The 25828-nt window shown below is 45.0% G+C and overlaps 1 protein-coding gene across 1 annotated transcript in view; it reads right to left on the reverse strand.

Moving 5' to 3' along the window:
• PTPN23 (protein tyrosine phosphatase non-receptor type 23) overlaps positions 1–25024 on the reverse strand; it is a 40815-nt gene extending 15791 nt beyond the window's left edge. The window contains exons 1-2 of the mRNA XM_082638127.1: positions 24834–25024; positions 16604–16678 (exon numbers count right to left, since the gene is read on the reverse strand). Of these exons, the coding sequence (XP_082494253.1) occupies positions 16604–16678; positions 24834–24917 (159 nt within the window). The 5' untranslated portion in view covers positions 24918–25024. The remainder of the gene's footprint in view (positions 1–16603; positions 16679–24833) is intronic.
• Positions 25025–25828: the final 804 nt, after the last annotated feature.

A 25828-nucleotide genomic window follows, 5' to 3' on the forward strand; every position in this document is an offset into this window, starting at 1 on the left:
CGGGAGGATCCCACATGCCGCGGAGCGGCTGGGCCCGTGAGCCATGGCCGCTGAGCCTGCGCATCCGGAGCCTGTGCTCCGCAACGGGAGAGGCCACAACAGTGAGAGGCCCGCGTACCACACAAAAAATGAATAAATAAATAAACTCAAAATGGAGCAAAGACCTAAATATAAGAGCTGAAACTATAAAACTCTTAGAAGAAACAAAAGGGAAAATCTTCATGGCATTGAATTTGGCAATGATTTCTTGGATGTGACTTGAAGAGCACAAGCAACAAAAAAAAAAATTGTAAACTGGACTACATCAAAATTTAAAACTTCTGGGCTTCCCTGGTGGCGCAGTGGTTGAGAGTCCGCCTGCCGATGAAGGGGACACGGGTTCGTGCCCCAGTCCGGGAAGATCCCACATGCCGCGGAGCGGCTGGGCCCGTGAGCCATGGCCGCTGAGCCTGCACGTCTGGAGCCTGTGCTCCACAACGGGAGAGGCCACAACAGTGAGAGGCCCGCGTACCACAAAAAAAAAAAAAAAAAATTTAAAACTTCTGAGCATCAAAAGGACACAACCAACAAAGTAAAAAGGCAACCCATGGAATGGAAGAAAATATTTGCAAATCATATATCTGATAAGTGGTTAATATCCAGAATATATGAAGAACTCCTACAACTTAACAACAGAAACTCGATTCAAAAATGGATAAAGAGGGACTTCCCTGGTGGCACAGTGGTTAAGAATCCGCCTGCCAATGCAGGGGACACGGGTTCAATCCCTGGTCTGGGAAGATCCCACATGCCGCGGAGCAACCAAGCCCGTGCACCACAACTACAGAGCCTGTGCTCTAGAGCCCGAGAGCCACAACTACTGAGCCCACGTGCCACAACTACTGAAGCCCACGCGCCTGGAGCCCATGTTCCGCAACAAGAGAAGCCACTGCAATGAGAAGCCCACGCACCACAACGAAGAGCAGCCCCTGCTCACCACAACTAGAGAAAGTCCGCACGCAGCTACGAAGACTCAACACAGCCAAAAAATAAATGGATAAAGGGGATCAGAATCAAGATGGTGGAGTAGTAGGAGGTGGAACATATCTCTTCCCACAAATACATCAAGAATACATTTACAGATGGAACAATTCTCACACAACACCTACTGAACACTAGCAGAAGACCTCAAACACCTGAAAGGACAAGAAAGATTGCCATGTAACTGGGTAAGACAAAAGGAAAAAAAATAAAGAGGAAGCAGATGGGTCCTGCACCCTAGGAGGGAGCTGAAGGAGAGAGGTTCCCACACCCTGGGAAGTCCCCTCACCAGCGGAAAGATCAGCCGGGAAAGAAAAGAAGCTTCCAAGGCTCAGAGAGAGCAACAACCAGTTAGTGGCAGGCAGGACAGCCAGAGATTACACAGATGGGCCGTGCCACTGCCCTGTGCATCCCAGCCTTAGAAGCACCTTTGCTGGTATGGGCAGGGGCTGGGTGCTGGAACGTGGGGTTTAGAGGACAGACCCGGGGAGAGGACTGCTGTTGGCTGCATGGAGACAGCCTAAAGGGGCTGGAGTGTGGGGCACAGCAACTAGGAGTGTTCATGGAAGAAGCCCAGGCTTCCACAGAAGCGAAGTGCCATTAAGTGGCACAGGAAGGGAGAGGTGGGGCCACCACTGCAGCCTCTTTCCCCACCCACCAGCTCCTACCTCCATAGGCTCTGGCCACTGCCCCAGCTCCCTTCTGCCTGGGCAGGCCCAGGCACTCCAGCTGCCACTTTGGTTCCCTCCCACCTGGGCAGGCTCACAAGTTCCAGCCACTGCTTCAGCAGCCCTGGGCGCAGACACCAGTGGGTTGCCCACACACAGAGGTGGGGCTGAAATCACAGCTGAGCCCCAGGGGCCGCGTGACTTAGGAAGCAGAGCTGAAATCTCTCCCTGTGGCTGAACGAACCACAGATTTACACCTCCGCTGCCAGCTTCGTAAATTCAGTGCCTGCAGAATATCTGAACAGAAAACTGGTGCTCCCATGGCTGGGACAGGTCTGGCCTTAGCAGCTGTGCGCATTGTGGGCGTGTACACCAGGCGGCTGGGCTGAGCCAGGGTCTGAGCTGCCTCCATAGCGCCCACAGAAGGTCCAGGTGCACGAGTATTGCAGTCTTGGGACCTGACTTCTGTGGATCTGTGCTGGTGGCATTGTGAAAACAAAGCCTGAGAGGTACCAGGGAGGGCTGCCAGCATACCTACGGTTGAGGTGGGGCTGAGGGCAGTGCCAATAACAGTGTACTCTGAGAGTCTGCACAATAGGTGAAAGGTGACACAATGGAGCACACTCACACGTGAACAGCTCAGGAGGAGGAGGAGTACTCAATGGCTCCTCTCCCAGTGGGCGCACCCCAATCCAACCTACCTTGCACCACATACCAGAAATGCAACTCAGAAACGGATCTGGGGGCTTCTACTCCAACAACTGGGGAGCACACCCTGCCCCGGACAAGGCAGTGAAAACCACAGAGCAAAGAGGAGGCCCTGCTCAATATCCAGTGCTGGCTCTGGTCAGCACATCAGTCACACCTCCTATCAAGGGGATGATAGCCAGCATACAGTGAGGAAAGAGGTGGCAGGCATCCATACTAAAAACAGCCCTCACACCCAAAAATATTAAGCCCACACAGGCTACACAGGAATGTTACCACATAAAAATAGCCCTCCAAGACCACAGTAGACAACTGTTTCTCCTCAACTCATACAGCAAGAAAATATAAGTAAAATGAAGAAGCAGAGGAACCACTCCCAGTGAAAAGACCAAGAGAATTCCCCTGAAGAACAAACAATGAAGCAGACCTCTTCAGTCTAACAGACACCAAATTCAAAAAAGAGATAATGAGGGACTTCTCTGGTGGCTCAGTGCTTAAGAATCTGCCTGCCAATGCAGGGGACACAGGGAAAATTCCACATGCCGCAGAGTAGCTCAGCCTGTGCACCACAACTACTGAGCCTGCATTCTAGAGCCCGTGCACCACAACTACTGAGCCCGTGCACCACAACTACTGAAGCTGATGCACCTAGAGCCCATGCTCCGCAACAAGAGAAGCCACTGCAATGAGAAGCCCGCACACCGCAATGAGGAGTAGCCCCCACTCGCCACAACTAGAGAAAGCCCACGCAGCAATGAAGACCCAATGCAGCCAAGACTAAACAAAAATAAAAAAGGAGATAATGAAAACACTGAAGGAACTGAGAAAAGCTATTGACAGAAATGCAGACTGCTGTAAAAAGGAACTAGAAATTATAAGGAAGAGCCAAGAAAAATTAGTGAATTCATTTGAAGAGATGAAAGCTGGACTAAAGGCTATGAACAGAGGAATGAATAATGCAGAACAAATAAGTGATCTAGAAGACAGAATAATGGAAATCACCCAATTAGAACAGCAGACAGAAACCCAAATAACAAAAAATGAAAGCAATATGAGACCTATGGCATAACATAAAGTGGGCCAATCTATGCATAATAGGGATCCAAGAAGAAGAAAGAGAAAAAGGTAATGAAACTGTGTTTGAAGAAATTATGGTTGAAAACTTCCCAAATCTAAAGAAGGAAACACATCCAGATACAGGAAGCACAGAGGGTCCTGAACAAGATAAACCTAAACAGACCTACACCAAGACCATTAAAAAAAGTTAAAGATAAAGAGAGGATTCTAAAGGCAACAAGAGAAAAACAAAAAATTAATTACAAGGGAACCACCATAAGGTTATCAGCTGATTTCTCTACAGAAATACTGCAGGCCAGAAGGGAGTGGCAAGATATATTCAAAGTCCCAAAAGGGAAAAATCTGCAACCCAGGACACTCTACCCAGCAAGATTATCATTTAGAATAGAAAGAGAGATAAAGAATTTCTCAGACAGCAAAAACTAAAAGAATACAGCAATACTAAACCTATCCTAAAGGAAATATTGAAAGGTCTCCTCTAAGTAGAAAAGTAGAGGGAATTCCCTGGCAGTCTAGTGGTTAGGACTCTGTGCTGCCACTGCAGGGGGCCTGGGTTTGATCCAGGTCAGGAAAGTAAGATCCCACAGGCCACATGGCACAGCCAAAAAATAAATAAATAAGAAAAGCAGTAAGAATCTACAGGAAAGAGAAAATCATAATTGGAAAGTAAATCATTTAAACAAGAAAGTACACAGATTTTTAAAATAATAAAAAAAAATTTGTGAAAGCAATGATAACCACAATGAATGGCAAAAGGATAAACATGAAGATGCAAAAGAGGGCATCAAAATCATTAAATGTGGGAGAGGAGAGTAAGAAAATGTAGATTTTTTTTTCTAGAAGGTGTCTGAACCTATTTGACTACCAGTCTAAAGCAAGTAGATATAGGAAGGAGTTAACATACTTGAAAAACAGGGCAACCACATAAAACAGATTCACAATAAAACAAAAAGAAGAGAAGATAAGCGTAATACAAAAGAAAATCATCAAACCACAAAAGAAAAAAGAAAAATAAAGGGACAAAGAAGAAATATAAAATCAACGGGAGTGCTCGCTTCAGCAGCCATATACTAAAATTGGAACAATACAGAGAAGATTAGCGTGGCCCATGCACAAGGATGACATGCAAATTCATGAAGCGGTCTATTTTTTTTTTGATACAGCCACTATGGAGAACAGTATTGAGGTTCCTTAAAAAACAAAAAATAGAACTACCATACGACCCAGCAATCCCACTACTGCGCATATATCCTGAGAAAACCATAATTCAAAGAGTCATGTACCACAATGTTCACTGCAGCTTTATTTACAATAGCCAGGACATGGAAGCAACCTAAGTGTCCATCAACAGATGAATGGATAAAGAAGATGTGGCACATATATACAATGGAATATTACTCAGCCGTAAAAAGAAACGAAATTGAGTTATTTGTAGTGAGGTGGATGGACCTAGAGTCTGTCATATAGAGTGAAGTAAATCAGAAAGAGAAAAACAAATACCACATGCTAACACGTATATATGGAATTTACAAAAAAGTTATGAAGAACCTAGGGGCAGGACAGGAATAAAGATGCAGACATAGAGAATGGACTTGAGGACACAGGGAGGAGGAAGGGTAAGTTGGGACGAAGTGAGAGAGTGGCATGGACTTATATATGCCACCAAATGTAAAATAGATGGCTAGTGGGAAGCAGTGGCATAGCACAGGGAGATCAGCTCGGTGCCCTGTGACCACAGAGGGATGGGATAGGGAGGGTGGGAGGGAGATGCAAGAAGGAGGAGATATGAGGATATATGTGTATGTATAGCTGATTCACTTTGTTATAAAGCAGAAACTAACACACCATTGTAAAGCAATTACATTCCAATAAAGATGTAAAAAATAATAATAAAAATAGAAATAAAAAAATAAAATCAATGGGAAAACAAGGTTTAAAATGGCAATAAATACATACTTTCCAATAATTACCTTAAATGTCAATGGACTAAATGCTCCAATCAAAAGATACAGAGTGGCAGACTGGATTAAAAAAATAAGAGCCTACAACATGCTGCCTACAAGAGACCCACTTTGGGGCAAAGGACACACATAGATTAAAAGTGAGGGGATGGAAAAAGATATTTCACGCAAACGGAAATGACAAGAAAGCAGGGGTCACAATACACATGTCAGACAAAATAGACTTTAAAACAAAGGCTATAAAGAAAGATAAAGAAGGACACTGTACAGTGATAAAAAGATCAACACAAGGAGAGGATATTACACTTGTCAACATATATGCACCCAATACAGGAACACCCAAATAAATAAAACAAATACTAATAGACATAAAGGGAGAAACTAACAAGAATACATTAACAGTAGGAGACTTTAATACCCCACTCACATCAATGGACAGATCTTTGAGACAGAAAATCAGTGAGGCAACAAAGATCTTAAATAATACAATAGAAAAGTTAAACTTAATTGATATCTTCAGGACATTACATCCAAAAAAAACCAGAATACACATTCTTTTCAAGTGCACATGGAACATTCTGTAGGACTGACCACATACTAGGGCACAAAACAAGCCTCAACAAATTTAATAGTATAGAAACTATTTCAAGCATCTTTTCTGACCACAACAGCATGAAACTAGAAATCAACCACAGAGAAAGAAACAAGAAAAAACCAATTACATGGAGACTAAACAACATACTACTAAAAAAACCAATGGGTCAACAAGGAAAATCAAAGAAATTAAAAAATACCTTGAGGCAAATGACAATGAAAACACAACCATAAATACCTCTGGGATGCAGGAAAAGCAGTTCTTAGAGGAAAGTTCATAGCAATACAGCTCGTCCTTAAGAAACAGGAAAAATCTCAAATAAACAACCTAGCTCACCACCTAAAAGAATTAGAAAAAGAAGTACACACAAAACCGAAAGTCAGCAGAAGGAAGGAGATAATAAAGATCAGAGAGGAAATAAATAAAATAGAGATAAAAAAACAAGACAAAAAAATCAATAAAACCAAGAGCTGGTTTTTTGAAAGGGTAAACAAAATTGACAAACCTCTAGCCAGGCTCACCAAGAAGAAAAGAGAGAAGACACAAACAAAATAAGAAATGAAAGAGGAGAAATCACAACAGATACTGCAGAAATACAAAAAACCATAAGAGAATACTATGAATAATTATAGGCCAATGAATTTGACAACCTCAAAGAAATGGACAACTTCCTAGAAACATACAGCCCATCAAAACTGAATGAATGGGCTTCCCTGGTGGCAAAGTGGTTGAGAATCTGCCTGCCAATGCAGGAGACATGGGTTTGAGCCCTGGTCTGGGAAGATCCCACATGCCGTGGAGCAACTAGGCCTGTGAGCCACAACTACTGAGCCTGCGCGTCTGGAGCCTGTGCTCCGCAACAAGAGAGGCCACGACAGTGAGAGGCCCGCGCCCCGCAATGAAGAGTGGCCCCCGCTCGCTGCAACTAGAGAAAGCCCACGCACAGAAACGAAGACCCAACACACCCAAAAAAAAAAAAACTGAATGAATAAGAAATAGATAATTTGAATAGACCAATCCCTAGAAATGAAACAGAATGTGTAATTTTAAAAAAACCCTCCATACAAACAGAAGTCCAGGACCAGATGGCTTCACTGGGGAATTTTACTAAACATACAAAGAACTTATACCAATCCTTCCCAAAGTCTTCCAAAAGACTGAAAAGGAAGGAACACTCCCAATGACATGCTATGAAGCCACCATCACCCTGATACCAAAACCAAAGACACTACCAAGAAAGAAAATTACAGGTCAATATCTTTGATGAATATAGACACAAAAATTCTCAAACCAAATCCAACAATACATAAAAAAGGTCATACACCACTATCAAGTTGGATTCATCCCAGGGTCACAATGATGGTTCAACATACACAAGTCAATCAATGTGATACACCACATTAACAAAAGAAAGGACAGAAACCAGGACTTCCCTGGTGGCCCAGTGGTTAAGACTCCATGCTTCCACTGCAGGGGGCATGGGTACAATCCCTGGTCAGGGACCTAAGATCCCATGTGCCACATGGTGTGGTCAAAAAAAAAAACCCGGGGGGGGGTGAGGGGCAGAAATGACAGAAGCTACATGATCATCTCAACAGATACAGAAAAAGAATTTTATAAAATTCAACATCCATTCATGATAAAAACCCTTACAAAAGTGGGTATAGAGGGAATATATCTCGACATAATAAAAGCTATTTATGGACTTCCCTGGTGGTGCAGTGATTAAGAATCCGCCTGCCAGGGCTTCCCTGGTGGCGCAGTGGTTGAGAGTCCGCCTGCCGGTGCAGGGGACACGGGTTCGTGCCCCGATCCCGGAAGATCCCACATGCCGCGGAGCGGCTGGGCCCGCGAGCCATGGCCGCGGAGCCTGTGTGTCCAGAGCCTGTGCTCCGCAACGGGAGAGGCCACAGCGGTGAGAGGCCCGCGTACAGCAAAAAAAAAAAAAAAAAAAAAAAAAAGAATCCGCCTGCCAAAGCAGGGAACATGGGTTTGAACCCTGGTCGTGGAAGATCCCACATGCCACAGAGCAACTAAGCCTGTGCGCCACAACTACTGAGCCTCGCTCTAGAGCCTGCAAGCCACAACTACTGAGACTACTGAAGCCTGAGGGCCCAGAGCCCGTGCTCTGCAACAAAAGAAGCCACCGCAATGAGAAGCCTGTTTGCTGCAACTAGAGAAAGCCGGCATGCAGCAATGAAGACCCAACGCAGCCAAAAATTTTTAAAAATAAAATAAATTTATTTTAAAAAAAAACACCTCGTGGTAACTGCAAACTGAAACTCTATAATAGATACACACACACAAAAAAGAAAAAGGAATCCAAACAAAACACTACAGTCAGTCATCAAATCACAAGAGAAGAGAACAAAAGGGTAGAAAAAAGACTTACAAAAACAAATCAAAGGGGCTTCCCTGGTGGCACAGTGGTTAAGAATCCACCTGCCAATGCAGGCGACACGGGATCGAGCCCTGGCCTGGGAAGATCCCACATGTCGTGGAGTAACTAAGCCCGTGTGCCACAACTACTGGGCCTGAGCTCTAGAGCTCGCAAGCCACAACTACTGAGCCCACATGCCACAGCTACTGAAGCCTGCGCACTTAGAGCCCATGCTCCGCAACGAGAAGCCACGACAATAAGAAGCCCATGCACAGCAGTGAAGAGTAGCCCCCGCTCACCACAACTAGAGAAAACCGCGCACAACAAAGACCCAAAACAGCCAAAAATTAATTAATTAAAAAAAAACAAAACAATTAACAAAATGGCAATAAGAACATACATATCGATAATTACCTTAAACATAAACAGATTAAACACTCCAACCAAAAGACACAGACTGGTTGAATGGATACAAAAACAAGACCCATTTATATGCTGTCTACAAGAGACCCACTTCAGATCTAGGGACACATACAGACTGAAAATGATGGGATAGAAAAAGGTATTCCATGCAAATGGAAATCAAAAGAAAGCTGGAGTAGCAATACAGTAAGTCCCCTACATACAAACCTTCAAGTTGCACACTTTCAAAGATGTGAACGTGCATTCTCATGTCTAATCATGTAAATCAGTTCATGTGTTTGGCATATATTGTCACGTGCGTGCATCCTCTATGAGTGGCTGTGTTTTTGTGTACTTTACTGTACAGTACTGTACAGAGCACAGTAGTAAAGTATCTTTATTTCAAGCCCAGGATGTCTGGAAGCAAGCATAAATGCAGCGGTGGTGTAGCTGGTACAGTACTACCCAAACATCACTGGAACATTTTTTTCAAGGGGGTAGATGGAATTTAATCCAGCAAGGAAGCAGAACCTGTGCCATCAACTTCAGGCGTGAGTGAAACTGCAGCTTGCCCTCCATCTCCTATTGCTGACGATCCATCAGCCCTACCATCTCCCATCTCCTCTCCCTCCTCCAGGCAGTAACTCTTCTTGCCTGTTCACTCGATACCAGCCCCTATATGCAGCTGTTGTACTGTATTACTGTATTTTTCAAGGTACTATATTGTAAGATTAAAAATGTTTTCTTTATTTTTATTTTATTTTATTTTATTTTTTGCGGTACGCGGGCCTCTCACTGCTGTGGCCTCTCCCATTGCGGAGCACAGGCTCCGGACGCGCAGGCCCAGAGGCCATGGCTCACAGGCCCAGCCGCTCCGCGGCATGTGGGATCCTCCCAGACCGGGGCACGAACCCACGTCCCCTGCATCGGCAGACGGACTCTCAACCACTGCGCCACCAGGGAAGCCCCCAAAATTTTTCTTTATTTTTTGTGGGGTTTTTTAAATGTATTATTTGTGTGAAAAGTATTATAAACCTAATACAGTACAGTACTATATAGCTGACTGTGTTAGTTGGGTACCTAGGCAAACTCCGTTGGACTTACAAACAAAACGGGACTTACGAACACACTCTTGGAACAGAACTCGTTCATATGTAGGGGACTTACTATACTCATATCAGATAAAATAGACTTTAAAATAAAGAGTGTTACAAGAGACAAAGAAGGACACTACATAATGATCAAGGGATCAATCCAAAAAGAAGATATAACAATTGTAAATATATATGCACCCAACACAGGAGCACATCAATATATAAGGCAAATACTAACAGCCATAAAAGGAGAAAGCAACAGTAACACAGTAATAGTGGGGGACTTTAACACCCCACTTTCATCAAGGGACAGATCATCCAGACAGAAAGTCAATAAGGAAACACAGTCCTTAAGACACATCAGACCAGATGAACTTAATTGATATTTATAGTGCATTCCATCCAGCAGCAGAATACAGATTCTTTTCAAGTACACATGGAACATTTTCCAAGACTGATCACATACTGGGCCACAAAGCAAGCCTTAGTAAATTTAAGAAAATTAAATCATATCAAGCACCTTTTCTGGCCACAAGACTGAGATTAGAAATCAACTACAAGGAAAAAATGATAAAAAACACGAACATGTGGAGGGAAACAATATGGTACTAAACAATCAAGGGATCACTGAATAAATCAAAGAGGAAATCAAAAAATACCTAGAGAAAAAAGAAAATGAAAGCACAATGATCCAAAACCTATGGGACACAGCAAAAGCAATTCTAAGAGGGAAGTTTATAGCAATACAATCTTACCTCAGGAAACAAGAAAAATCTCAAACAACCTATCCTTACACCTAAAGCAATTAGAGAAAGAAGAACAAACAAAACCAGAAGTTAGTAGAAGGAACGAAATCATAAAGACCACAGCAGAAATAAATAAAATAGAGATGAAGAAAACAATAGAAAAGATCAATGTAACTAAAAGCTGGTTCTTTGAAAAGATAAACAAAATTGTTAAACCTTTAGCCAGTTTCATCAAGAAAAAAAGGGACAGGGCTCAAATCAATAAAATTAGAAATGAAAACTAAGTTACAACTGACAGCACAGAAATATTGGGTTGCCCAAAAAATTTGTTCGGTTTTAAGTAAAAATAAAAGACACATTTTTCATTTTCACGAAGAACTGTACTGAACAATGTATTTGGTAACCAAACGAACTTTTTGGCCAACCCAATACAAAGAATCACAAGAGACTACTACAAGCAACTATATGCCAATAAAATGGAAACATAGAAGAAATTGACAAATTCTTAGAAAGGTACAATCTTGCAAGAATGAACCAGGAAGAAAGAGAAAATATGAACAGACCAATCACAAGTACTGAAATTCAAACTGTGATTTAAAAACTCCCAACAAACAAAAGTCCAGGACCAGATGGCTTCACAGGCGAATTCTATCAAACATCTAGAGAAAAGAGTTAATACCTGTCCTAAAACTATTCCAAAAAATTTCAGAGGAAGGAACACTCCCAATCTCATTCAATAAGGCCACCATCCAGAAAGTGTCCAGAAAGTGGACATACAGGGAACACACCTCAACATAATAAAGGCCATATATGACAAATCTATACCTAACATCAAACTCAACGGTGAAAAGCTGAAAACATTTCCTCTAAGATCAGGAACAAGACATGGATGTCCACTCTTGCCATTTTTATTCAATATAGTTTTGGAAGTGCTAGCCATGGTGATCAGAGAAGAATAAAAGGAATCCAAATTGGAAAAGAGGAAGTAAAACTGTCAACTGTTTGTAGATGACATGATACTATACACAGAAAATCCTAAAGATGTCACCAGAAAACTACTAGAGGTCATCAATGAATTTGTAAAATTGCAGGATACAAAATTAATACACAGAAATCTGTTGCATTTCTATATACTAACAACAAAAGATCAGAAAGATTAATCAAGGAAACGATCCCATTTACCATCACAACAAAAAGAACAAAATACCTAGGAATAAACCTACCTAAGGAGGCAAAAGACCTGTACTCAGAAAATGATAAGATACTGATGAAAGAAATTAAACATGACACAAACAGATGGAGAGATATACCATGTTCTTGGATTGGAAAAATCAATATTGTGAAAATGACTATACTACCCAAAACAATCTACAGATTTAATGCAATCCCTATCAAATTACCAATGGCATTTTTCACAGAATTAGAAAAAAAATTTTTTTAAGTTTTTTTTTTGATGTGAACCATTTTTAAAGTCTTTATAAAATTTGTTACAATATTGCTTCTGTTTTATGTCTTTGGTTTTATTGGCTGCGAGGCAGGTGGGATCCTAGCTCCCCAACTGGGGATCGAACCCACACCCCCTGCATTGGAAGGCGAAGTCTTAACCACTGGACCGTGAGGGAAGTCCCTAGAACAAAAAATTTTTTAATTTGTATGGAAACACAAAAGACCCCAAATACCCAAAGCAATCTTGAGAAAGAAAAACAGAGCTGGAGGAATCAGGCTCCCTGACTTCAGACTATACTACAAAGCTACAGTAATCAAAACAGTATGGTACTGACACAAAAACAGAAATACAGATCAATGGAACAGGATAGAAAGCCCAGTGATAAACCCACACACCTATGGTCACCTAATCTATGACAAAGGAGGCAAAAATATACAATGGAGAAAAGACAGTCTCTTCAATAAATGTGTGGGAACTGCTGGGAAAACTGGACAGCTACACACAAAAGAATAAAATTAGAACACTCCCTAACACCATACACAAAAATAAACTCAAAATGTATTAAAGGGGCTTCCCTGGTGGTGCAGTGGTTAAGAATCCGCCTGCCAATGCAGGGGACACGGGTCTGGGAAGATCCCACATGCCATGGAGCGACTAAGCCCATGCACCACAACTACTGAGCCTGCACTCTAGAGCTCATGAGCCATAACTACTGAAGCCCGTGTGCCTACATCCCGTGCTCTGCCACAAGAGAAGCCACCGCAATGAGAAGCCTGCGCACCACAACGAAGAGTAGCCCCTGCTCGCCCCAACTAGAGAAAGCCCGCACGCAGCAACGAAGACCTGATGCAGCCAAAAATTAATTAATTTTAAAAAAATGTATTAAAGACCTAAATGTAAGGCCGGACACTATAAAACTCTTAGAGGAAAACATAGGCAGAACACTTTTTGACATAAATCACAGCAAGATCTTTTTCTATCCATCTCCTAGAGTAATGGAAATAAAAACAAACATAAACAAATGCAACCTGATTAAACTTAAAAACTTTTGCACAGCAAAGGAAACCATAAATAAAACAAAGACAACCCTCAGAATGGGAGAAAATATTTGCAAATGAAGCAACTGACAAGGAATTAATCTCCAAAATATACAAACAGCTCATGTAGCTCAATATCAAAAAAACAAATAACCTAATCAAAAATGGGCAGAAGATCTAAATAGACATTTCTCCAAAGAAGACATACAGATGGCCAAAAAGCACATGAAAAGATGCTCAACATCACTAATTATCAGAGAAATGCAAATCAGAACTACAATGAGGTTATCACCTCACACCGGTCAGAATGGCCATCATCAAAAAATGTACAGGGCTTCCCTGGTGGCTCAGTGGTTGAGAGTCCGCCTGCCGATGCAGGGGACACGGGTTCGTGCCCCGGCCTGGGAAGATCCCACATGCCGCGGAGCGGCTGGACCCGTGAGCCATGGCTGCTGAGCCTGCGTGTCCCGAGTCTGTGATCCGCAACGGGAGAGGTCACAGGAGTGAGAGGCCCGCGTACCGCAAAAAAAAAAAAAAATCTACAAACAATAAATGCTGGAGAGGGTGTGGAGAAAAGGGAACCCTTCTACACTATTGGTGGGAATGTAAATTGGTACAGCCACTATTGAGAACAGTACGGAGGTTCCTTAAAAAACTAAAAACAGAGCTACCATATGATCCAGCAATCCCACTCCTGGGCATATACCCAGAGAGAACCATTGTTTGAAAGGATACATGCACCCCAATGCTCACTGCAGCACTATTTAAAATAGCCAAGACATGGAAGCAACCAAAATGTCCATCGACAAATGAATGGCCAAAGAAGATGTGGGGTGTGTGTGTGTGTGTGTGTGTGTGTATATATATATAAAAATACACACACACACACACACACACACACACACATATATAATGGAATATTACTCAGCCATATAAAATTATGCCATTTGCAGCAACATGGATGGACCTAGAGATGATCATACCAAGTGAAATCAGACAGAGGAAGACAAATATCATGTTATCACTTATAGGTAGATACGAAAAACTGATACAAATGAACTAATTTACAAAACAGAAACAGACTCACAGACTTAGAAAACAAACTTATGGGCTTCCCTGGTGGCACAGTGGTTGAGAGTCCGCCTGCCGATGCAGGGGACGCGGGTTCATGCCCCGGTCCGGGAAGATCCCACATGCCGCGGAGCGGCTGGGCCCGTGAGCCATGGCCCTGGGCCTGCACGTCCGGAGCCTGTGCTCCGCAACGGGAGAGGCCACAACAGTGAGAGGCCCGCGTACCGCAAAAAAAGAAAAGAAAACAAACTTATGATTACCGAAGAGGAAAGGTGGGGGAGGAGGAATATATTAGGAGGTTGAGATTAACCTGTACACGCTAATATATATAAAATAGATAATCAGCAAGGACCTACTGTATAGCACAGGCAGCTCTACTCAACACTCTGTAATAACCTACATGGAAAAAGAATCTGAAAAAGAATAGATCTATGTATGTGTATTACTGGATCGGGTCGCTGTACACCTAAAACAAACAAAACGTGGTAAACCAACTATACTCCAACATAAAATAAAAATTTTTAAAAAAAGAAGAGAAAAAAAAGAAACGCCTACTCTATTCCCCTCAGGCCTCGGTGACCTTGGCTGGTGTCACATCCCTAAAGCCTGAGCAGGCTTGGGTCCCGAGGCTGGACTGTCATGGGGCTGAGGGAGCTGGGGAGGATGTGCCGGCAAACGAGCCCCCCCCACCCCCGCAGACATATAGTGCCTGGTCCCTCTGCACGAAACCACAATCTCCAGATCCAGGTGGGCCCTCCTACAGTTAAACCAAGCCTAGTGTACCGAAAGGATGTTGGACCCTCTGGGCTGAAGCAGCTTTGAAAAGTCAGCTGGCCTCTAAGTCTCCTGGTGGGGGGATTCCCACCTCCAGCCTCCTTCCTTAGAGTTACCCCACCTATGTACACCACCACCCTCAGCACGGCGGTTTGGCAGGGGTTGGGATTTGTCTTGGGGGTGAAAGGTAAGGGAGAAGAAGTAATGGAACAGAAGCCTGAAAGGTTCAAAAGGATACATGCACTCCAATGTTCACTGCAGTGCTGTTTACAATAGCCAAGACATGGAAGCAACCTAAATGTCCACCGACAGATGAATAGATAAAGAAGATGTGGTACAGGACTTTCCCTGGTGGCACAGTGGTTAAAAATCCGCCTGCCAATGCAGGGGACACAGGTTCAATCCCTCGTCCAGGAAGATCCCACATGCTGTGGAGCAACTAGGCCCATGCGCCCCAACTTCTGAGACTGCGCTCTAGAGCCCACGAGCCACAACTACTGAGCCAACACACTGCAACTACTGAAGTCTGTGCACTCTAGGGCCTGTGTACCACAACTACTGAGCCTGCGTGCTGCAACAACTGAAGCCCGCACGCCTACAGCCCACACTCCACAAGAGAAGCCACCACAATGAGAGGCCTGTGCACCGCAACAAAGAGTAGTCCCCGTATGCTGCAACTAGAGAAAGCCCGTGCACAGCAACAAAGACCCAATACAGCCAAAAATAAATAATTTTTTTAAAAAAATGTGCTACATATATACAATGGAATATTACTCAGCCATTAAAAAGAATGAAATAATGTCATGTGCAGCAACATGGATGAACCAGGAGATTATCACACTAAGTGAAGTAAGTCAGAGACAAATATCATATGATATCACTTCTGTGTGGAATCTTTAAAAAATGATACATATGAACTTATCTACAAAACAGAAAAAAACTCACAGACTTATAAAACAAACTTATGGTTACCAAAGGGGAAAGGTGGTGGGAGAAGGATAAACTGGGAGTTTGGGATTGGCATATACACACTACTATATTTAAAATAGATAATCAACAAGGACATACTGTATAGCACAGGGAACTCTACTCAATATTGTATAATAACCTAAATGGGAAGAGAATTTGAAAAAGAACAGATATCTGTATATGTATAACTGAATTACTTTACTGTACACCTGAAACTAACACAACATTGTAAATCAACTATACTCCAATATAAAATAAAACTTAAAGCAAAATTATTAGATAAACCAAGAAAAAAAATACCACTGCTGTATGCTCACTGATACAGAAATATATCCACAGTATGTTATGTGAAAATGGCAGGCTACATAGGCAGTATAGGTGGGTACATGGTCCTACTGTGGTTTTCTATAGCATATATAAGTAACATTAAAATATATATATATATATATATATATATATACACAAAAAATTGTGAAAAGGGTTTTTTCTTTTGCTTTTTGATTTTAGTATTTTCAAATTTTTCTATCATTAATTTTGCTGCTTTTACAGAGGAAAAACTACTAAATTAAAATAAGAAGACAGTTCTAGGTGGTTTCTTTACTTCCCTATCAAACCAATTCTGTTCACACCTGCATAAAAACAGTATCCTCCTACCTGTCTGAGCAACTCCAGCTTCTTCAGTTCCTCATTGTAGGCTTCTGGATTCTCTCCATAATTCTTCTGGACAAACTAGGGAGAGAGAGAGAAGACTGTAAACCAGGGATAGAGCATACTGCCCTGCTCCCGCTCCTGCCCTCTGAGTCCTCGGCAATCACCAGTCAGGGCTCGGGATGGAGTCCAGTCCCACAACCACGAGCTCATCTCCTGGCCGCTAGAAACTCGACCTCAATAACGGGACAGCACCAAGATGCTGACTGCGGGAGCCTCCTCCATTGAACAAAATGAAAAAGAAGACTGGACAACCTGACTGGAACACCCTGGCTGGCCCTCATCATGCTGCAGCCCTCTCTATGAAGCCCAGGACTCTGCCAGCTCAGGAAGCTGGGGAACTCAGCTGGCTGAAATGGGATCCTACTGAGCATTCCAAAATGGGCCACAAATTCAAGCCTCCCTCAAGTACTGGTCCCTGGTGTGTCCTGGGGTCACAATCATAATCCTGACCCAACAACAAATGTAGTAGGAAGAAGAACCAAAGAAGAGTGGGAGCACAAAGCCTTCTTCACCAGCTCGCCTCCCTGCGGAAAGGGCACCATAGAAGTAAGTGACCTCATTGGTGAGGAAAGGCCTGTGGATGTGTGATGGGAATGACCCAGACAGGGGGAGGGGAGAGAAGGGGGCCCGTATCAGAGAAGGGGCTGGCATGCCTGCCCACAACAGCCTCACCACCTCTTGGACAGTGAGCACACTCACCAGCCTGGGGGCATGGCCTGGACCAAAGGGCCCCTTGTTCACCTAAGATCAACAGACTAAGGCAGCTGGAACTACTCCTGTTGCAGGAGGTCCCATGGGACAGAGGCCGAAGGGACTGGAGGGATATCTGAGAGTCCTAGAAACAAGGCTTCACCTGACATCGCTGAGAACATCTGTCCCTGTAGTCACACAATGGTAAAGGGGAGAAAGATGCTGCTCCCTCCGCTCCCAGCAAACTGCCCCTAGAGGAAACCTTCTACCTGTCTCATTCCTCCTCCAAGACCAGCAGCAAACACCTACTGAGCTCCTACCCACAGGCCAGACACTGTGCCAAGTGCCTAATAAGTCACTCAATCCTAACAACAACCCAAAGAAGCAGACATCATCATCGTCACCATTTTACAGATGAGGAAATGAGGAAACTGAGGCACAGAAGTTAAGGCATTTGCCGAGGTCACACAGCACCAATAACTGATGGGGCAGTGACTGAAATCCAGGCATTTGGGCTCCAGAGCCCATATTCTTAACCACACATCAAACCAATCCATTTCTATTTTTTAAACATGGTTCTCATAAAACAAAAATGGGAAGCGAAAATCAATCTCCAGCCACACAGTGAGTCAGTGGAGCAGACAGGTTATTGTTTAAATTCTGATAAAAATCCTCCATGGCTTGGTCACTCCCCCTACTGACCAGAGGAAAGAGGTGGCTGAAGGTTCTAGAGTAAAGGACAGAGACCATCTCTCAGTCAGTCTCTCTATAGCTCACACCTCTGCACAGCTCAGAACAAGGTCTGGTCAGGACTTGAAGGTCACGGCAGAGTCTGAGAAGGAAGGCCCAGCAGCAGGTAGAGCCTGGGCCTTCGCACCCCAGATCAAGAGTAAGATACTAGAAGGCACTGAGAGGACCCCAGCACACCTACAAAACTAACAGCCGGTGGGGGTTGGGAGGATCAGGGAACCTCCAGAGCCCAGCCAGGCTTTGGAGTAGCTGGGTATCCTTTTCTGAGGGAACAATAAGACCTATGAACAGTTTTATGTTGAAAGCATGTCCAGGGTTCAGAGCCACGGCAGGGGGCAAAAAGGCGAGGAAGGAGTTATAAGTGAAAACAATAAAACAGAATGAAAAGACCACTTCCAGAGAGAAATACCAAGACTGAGTAAGTCCTGGTTGTGCCCCTGGGTTGCTTTGAGATCTGGGCTTGGTTTTTCACCTGTAAAATGGAGTTAACATTATCTGCTATGAGGCTTCCCTGGTGGCTCAGTGTTTAAGAATCCACCTGCCAATGCAGGGGACACGGGTTCGATCCCTGGTCCGGGAAGATGCCACATGCCATGGAGCAACTAAGCCCGTGCACCACAACTACTGAGCCTGTGCTCTAGAGCCACAACTACTGAGCCCACGCACAACAACTACTGAGGCCCACAGGCCTAGAGCCCGTGCTCCGCAACAAGAGAAGCCACTGCAATGAGAAGCCCGTGCACTGCAACGAAGATTAGCCCCCACTTGCCGCAACTAGAGAAAGACTGCGCATAGCAACAAAGACCCAATGCAGTCAAAAATAAATAAATTAAATTAAAAAAATTTTTTTTAAATTATTTTTAAGAATTACCTGCTATGTCTAACTCACAGAGCTGTCATAGGACTTGAGCTATTCACTAAACAGAGAAAGAGGATGCTAAGTTGAAAATACTGTTTACAATATGCCAAGACCTGTACTAGGGACTCACATGCATTAATTCTTGATTCCCACAAGCTTATAAGGTATATTATTAGTCCATGTTACAGGTGAGAAAAATGAGGCCCAGGTTAGTGATGTAATCATTTGTAGCAGCTGAAAGTCACCAACTATTAAGTTGTAAAGGTGGGATCTAAGGCAAGGTCTGTCTGATTCCAACGTCTATACTATTTCCATGACGGTACTCTGCTCTTTTAACGAGCAACAAACGGCCCAGAATTCTGCAGGTAAATTGAGATCACTGGAAACATCCATCCTGGGTCCTGCCATTCTTTTGCAGAGATGAGCAATCGCAGTGCTAGCACTCTGGGCCAAACGTCCTGATTCTTGACCCAGGGATATTCCTTTTGTGTCACCTTCTCTGGTACTATCACGGTCTCATTCTTCTGTGCATGCTCTTTTTTTTTCCTGGATGATGGGGATGTTTAGCTTCTGCTTTTAATTTGATATAACACCTTAGAATTTCATGGTGCTAATTAAAGCAATAACCCAAGAAGAAAAGGCAATAAAAGGCATCACACCTGTTGGCATTGTATTCATTCACCATGCACATTATATTTCTTTTTTTCTTCATTTGCAGGATTGACTCAAATATGGGGAATGCCTTGGGCTATTCCACACAAAATTAAGTCCCACTTACAGTGTTGTTAATGAATACAATATACGTTTTGCTACTGAATTTCAAGTGAGATTAATTTTATTCAGAGAAGGAAGTATTATTGCCAAGGGAAATCTTCAGCCCCTTGGTATCAGCAAGCCTAAGACCAAATTACAGGCCAAGAGCATCAGGGGGCTTCCCTGGTGGCGCAGTGGTTGAGAGTCCGCCTGCCGATGCAGGGGACATGGGTTCGTGCCCCGGTCCGGGAAGATCCCACATACCGCGGAGGGGCTGGGCCCGTGAGCCATGGCCGCTGAGCCTGGGCGTCCGGAGCCTGTGCTCCGCAACGGGAGAGTCCACAACAGTGAGAGGTCCGCGTACCGCAAAAACAACAAAAAAAGAGCATCAGGGATGAGAACAGGCATTCATCCTCACCTAGCCTAACCCCTACATAAGACTCAAGGCTTCTCTCCTACACCTCTTCTGACCGGCCCCTCCAACTGCCTGGATAACAGTAGTGAGGACGACTCAAGTTACCTCCCCTGGAGGGTGCTAGAACTAGACTAGGTCGCTCAACCTAAGCACTCTCTACACACAAGTATTTATTACTTCCCAAGTAAAGAAGCTGGTGTGAAAGGGATATACGGCTTTTATGTATGAGATTAAAGTCAGAGAAGAATGAACTGAACAATCCAGGTCACCTGCACCTGGAGCCATTCTGCAGTAAACTCGAGTGGGCAGATAGGCTCAAGCAGACCGGCTCAGTGATTCCAAATCTGTGATAAGAGATAAGACAGGTCACCACCAAAGGCAACTGGCAACATCCTGTGCTCCTCACTGCTGAGGAGCCAGGCACTTTTAGGCCTCTGGTCATCTCATTTCCCCATCTATGTGTGGGATAAGTTTTTCAAGAGTGAGCTATCCCATAAGAAATCTGGAAGGGGAAAAAAACTCCACAAACCTGAAAACCAGACTCTACCTACATGAGAATAAGATGAACAGTAAGAAAAGGCAACAAGAGTGTACACTCTGTGGCACAGGTCAACCGAGTGAGGGGAGCGGTAAGATCTGTCTGAATTTGAAGGAGGGTGGTACAATTGCCGGCAGCTAAAGGGACCCCGAGAAAGTACGGTTCAACCTGGGTGATGAAGAGGAGGAAAGGAATTCCAGTAAGGACCGGAACAAGGACAACGACCAGGAAAAGAGGCTGAAAGTTCCTATGGGAGGCCTGGTAAGACTGAAGTGTGAAAGGCAGGCTGAAGCGAAGTGGTGGCAGGCCTTGAACAGCAGACAGTTTCTCTGGAGTAACCTGGTGGGAAAGTGGATACTTAGAGAGATCAACCCAGCCAGCGAGGGAAGAGGGGAGAGGCCAAGAAGCCACTTGGTTGCTAGGGTGGCTACCTATGGTACATGTGTCCTTGAGGATGGTTTACTATGTGGATCACTAGAAGGTAAGCTCCATGAGGGCAGAGATTTTTGTCATCACATACAGCCCTGAATTCTCAGGGCTGGCACATAATAGTCACTCAATAACTATTTGTTCAATGAATGAATCAGGGATGGATGTAGCACCTGAGTCCAAGTGAGCTTGACCTGAGCTCAAGTGCAGTTGGTTAAGGGCAGGTGTTTGGGACCACAGGAGGAAAGAACTTCAAACATGAACATGTGTGGCCAAATCGCTCACTGATGAAGAGCACAGTCATCCTTCATCAGTTTCCAGTGAGTTAGCACTCTGGGCTCCAAAACACAGGTACGGTACAGGGCTAGCAGCATTTCCCCACTAAAAAATTATGTGGGTCCAGGTATCCCAACCTAAAACTTGGCACTGCCGTTCAAAACCAGCTTGCTGTTCTCCTGGCTCTTATTTCACATTATTCCATAATTGAAGGCATATCCATCAGGAATGAAAACCAGTACTAACCATTATGAAAGGATTTTTTCAAAGGCCCAGCTCTCACAAATAAAGAAACTCTTTACCTTCTTGAAAAACTCCTATTCATTCTTCAAAACCCACCTCCTTGGCAAGCCTCCCCTGATGGCCCCTCCTTAGGCTGGTACTTCTGTACACACTGCACATATTTCTATTCTTCCACTGATGTCATAATCTAATTTTTAAATCTCCTCTACCAAACTATGTATTCCATGAAAAAAAGGACTCTTATTCATCTGTATTTCAGGACTCCGCATGGTGCTCAACAGACTGACCTCAACAGAACCATTTTCATTCTACTATCCTAAATTAAATTCTACTCCTAAGCTCTAAGTCATTGGTGAAGGTTCCTGCAGGTCGGAGCAAGGGTAGGAAAGGACAAGGGTACCAGTGGCAGAAGGTTAAGCGTGGGTTCTAGGGTTGGGGACAGGAGTCCTGGTCAGGGAGAGTTCCCAGCTGCAGTGGCTACTGTAGTCTCCTCTGCAGGAAGACGGTTCCAGAGTACCCGAAGCAGTTGGCCACCCACAAGATTGCTATTCCTTTCCAGTGGGTTCATGTAAACCATGCAACAATTTTAACCTATCAAATAAATGGTGTATCTTTCCCCAACCACAACATAAGGAAACAAAGAAAAAGAGCAGATGTCTAGGAAATGAATTTTTCCTCAGCATCTGATACCACCTTAGTAAATGGCTGAGTAAGTCCTCCCATGGAGGCCCAGGGGCTCCCAGGAGATCACTGCTCACATAATACCTTGTGGGCTAGGTGTAAGTGACAAGAGCATCAGAGGCTAAGTTCAAACAAAAAGATCTCCAAGGAGTTCCTGGACTAAGATTTTATCCACTGGATTTCCATAAATTTATGGTCACCATCTCTTAATTCCCTCAACTGTCAGTCATCTGAGAAACATTTTCCTGCATGCCAACTATGAAAAAGGAACCCTGCTAGGTTCTGAGGAGCAGGGAGATGCCTCTCAGGTTACTTACAATAGAACAGCGGGGTTAAAACATAGCGCACGTGGGCTTCCCTGGTGGCGCACTGGTTGAGAGCCCGCCTGCCGGTGCAGGGGACACGGGTTCGTGCCCCGGTCCAGGAAGATCCCACATGCCGCGGAGCGGCTGGACCCGTAAGCCATGGTCGCTGAGCCTGCGCGTCTGGAGCCTGTGCTCCACAACGGGAGAGGCCACAACAGTGAGAGGCCCGCGTACCGAAAAAAAAAAAAACCATAGCGCACGTAACCGTCACTAGGAAAAGGATAAAAAGAGTGAGGAATTCAGAGAAGGGAAAGATTAATCCAGATGAAAGAAGGCTTGTGGATGAGACAGAGCTTAAACTGGGCCTTGAAAGACTGACAGAACCAATAAATAGAGATTAAAGAAGAGCCCCATCGGGACTTCTCTGGTGGTCCAGTGGTTGAGACTTCGCCTTCCAATGCAGAGGGGGGCAGGTTCGATCCCTGGTCGGGGAGCTGAGATCCTGCGTGCCTCAGGGCCAGGGGGCCAAGACATGAAGCATAGGCAATACTGTGACAAATTCAATAAAGACTTTAGAAGTGGTTCACGTCAAAAAAAATAAAAATAAAAAAAAAAGAAGAGCCCCATCCCCACCCCAGAGGGCAAAGATGTGAGCTCTTCTGGGTGGGAGGAATTCCACAACCAAAGGCACAGAAGAGCAAACATACAGAGAATGTTAAGGGAACAGAATGTTAAGTAGCTGTGAACAGAATCTGGATACTTGTATCAGAAGCACGTAGATCAAGCACATACTGAGTCCTGAAAAAATGATGAAAGAACTGGGGTAGGTCAGAGAGTACTCTGAATGGGTTACAGTTGAACTAGAAAACAAAGTTTTGTTGTTTTAGAAAAATTCACCTAATTGAATTAAAAGAGCAGATGGAAGATAAACCCAGTGGATAAAATCTTAGCCCAGGAACTCCTTGGAGATCTTTTTGTTTAAACTTAGCCTCTGATGCTCTTGTCACCTACACCTAGCCCACAGGGTATTATGTGAGCAGTGATCTCCCTGGGAGCCCCTGGGCCTCCATGAGAGGAGTTACCAAACTCTGGGAAGGAGGTAACAAAATTTTGGAATTTTAGATCAATTAATCTAATTTCCTGGTTTTACAAATGAGGGAAAAGATGCCCAAAGAGATTAAATGATGGACTCAAAGGGATACAAACTGTTAGTGTCTGAATTGAGGCAGTGGCAGTGTCAAGAGAGAATGGGAGAGCTTCTTCGGAAACTACTTCTCAATCTATTTTCTTTGTCCTATTTTTTTTCTCAAGCACCTTACTGAATGGTACTAAAACCACAAGGATGTCAACCTGCAAGAGCCTCCTGGTTGTTCCTTTTCACTTCTGCTCTGACCCCCAATGCTACCAGGTGGTCATTCCCAAGGCAGAAGATGTCTCAGAGGGCATCTGATGCTCAGTCGACACACCTGGCCCCGCTCTGTACCAGCCACACCTGATCACGCCACAGCGATCCCTTGCCTCCATCAGCGCCAAACCTGCCAGTCTCTTCCGTCCAACTGAAGGTTCAACAAATGACTCCTAAAGTCTCTCCGGAAGCTACAACACTGTTTATCCCCTCTGGGCAGTCGTGAAAGGCAGTAACCCTTCCCCAAATGACACGGAACTGTATCTTCTGGTCCAAAGGGTCTCCAGATTAGGGTTCTTCTTCTTCTGAGACCAGACAAAATGGCACCAAGTGTCAGAGAGACTCCAATCGCAGAGGTCAGGCATTCCTGTGGCTCACGGAGCTCCCGTCTTAAAACACATCCTGAGCCATCCTCAGCGTCTGTCCCAGTCCGGTCGTGGACAGACAGCGCACCGAGGGCCGGGCACAGCCTTTCCACCCAGCCGTTCAGGGAGGGCCGCCCACCGCTCCCCGCAGGGCGGTCCTGGCGTGGATTAGGGGCGGAGCAGAACGAGGTCCACAGCGTCACACCGAGGAAGTGAGGTGCCTGGATGGGAATCTTGGATGGCCGAGGAGACAGCGGGTGCTACCCGGGGCCTGCGGGCGCGCAGGGGTGGGCTGGGGTGAGATGGGGGTGGGCCAAGCTAAGAAAAGCCAGCGGAGGCCCCTCCTGGCCTCACCCGACGTCGCGACAGGGCCTGGGGAGATGATGGACGCACAGGGGGCGTCCCGCGCCGGCAGACGACAGAGATACGCGGGAGAAGGGGGGGCGGGGAGGAGGCGCACTCACCTTCTTCACGGCCGGCTGAAAGTGGAAGTCACCGGCCTCTTTCAGGTCCAGCCAAATCATAGGCATTCGGGGCACAGCCTCCATGGCGGCTGCCGCCCGCCGGCCACTCGGCCGCTCCCCTCGCTTTTCCAGGTACTAGCTCAGCTGTATGCACCGCGCCGCCCCTCCACGCCGGAAGTCCCTGGTCACGCTGGGATAAAAGAATGCCCCCACGGCCTGCTGGGAGATGCGGTCCCCGCCCGCACAGCCTTTCGCGCAGGCTCATCTTCCATTGCGCATGCTCAGCCTCCTCCACTGGGCGTGTGTAGAGGGCAAATCTCCAGCCCGAGGCGAAAGGGTTTCTGGGAGTAGTAGTCTACCTGCACTTAAATGCCAGGCAGGGTGGTAACTGGTTTCTTCCTCCTGGGCGAAGTAGACCTGCTGGATTGACTCTGGCCCGAGGTGCTCCCCACTCAGGGAAAGGGCGTAAAAGAACGTAACCGTGAACTTGTAGACTTAAGTAGTGTCGAGGGCCTTGGTAGATGGGGTTAGGTGCGGTGGTAGAGATAACGTGGCGGCAGGCCACCCAGAAGAGGTGACTTAAAAACTGAGCCTTGGGGTAGGGGCCTCCAGGCCAAGAGGGAGACAGGGCTAGGAAGAGAGCAAGAGGTTTCATTCCAGGTGTCGAGCTTTGGAACAGAGGAGTGACTGGTTGGAGACTGGCACACTCGATCCAGCCTGTAAGGCCGGGCACTGCCTAAGAGACGGGCAGGTCCGTTTGTGATGATGAGATAAGAAGGCGTAGATGGTGTGTAAAGAGGAAAAAAAAAAAAAAAGAGGCCTAGAGCAATGTGGGTAGATGGGGGTGGGGATGAATATATACGGCCACGGGAGTACCTTTCAGACTGTCTGGAAGGGGACCAGGGAGAAGAGAACAGCTATTGCCTCTGAAGAGGTAACCTGTAGAGAAGGGATTTAAAACTCATGTATGTATTACCTAGCTTTAAAAACAAATA

This window comes from Mesoplodon mirus (assembly GCF_964341445.2).
Source record: "Mesoplodon mirus genome assembly, chromosome: 12".
Taxonomy (NCBI): domain Eukaryota; kingdom Metazoa; phylum Chordata; class Mammalia; order Artiodactyla; family Ziphiidae; genus Mesoplodon; species Mesoplodon mirus.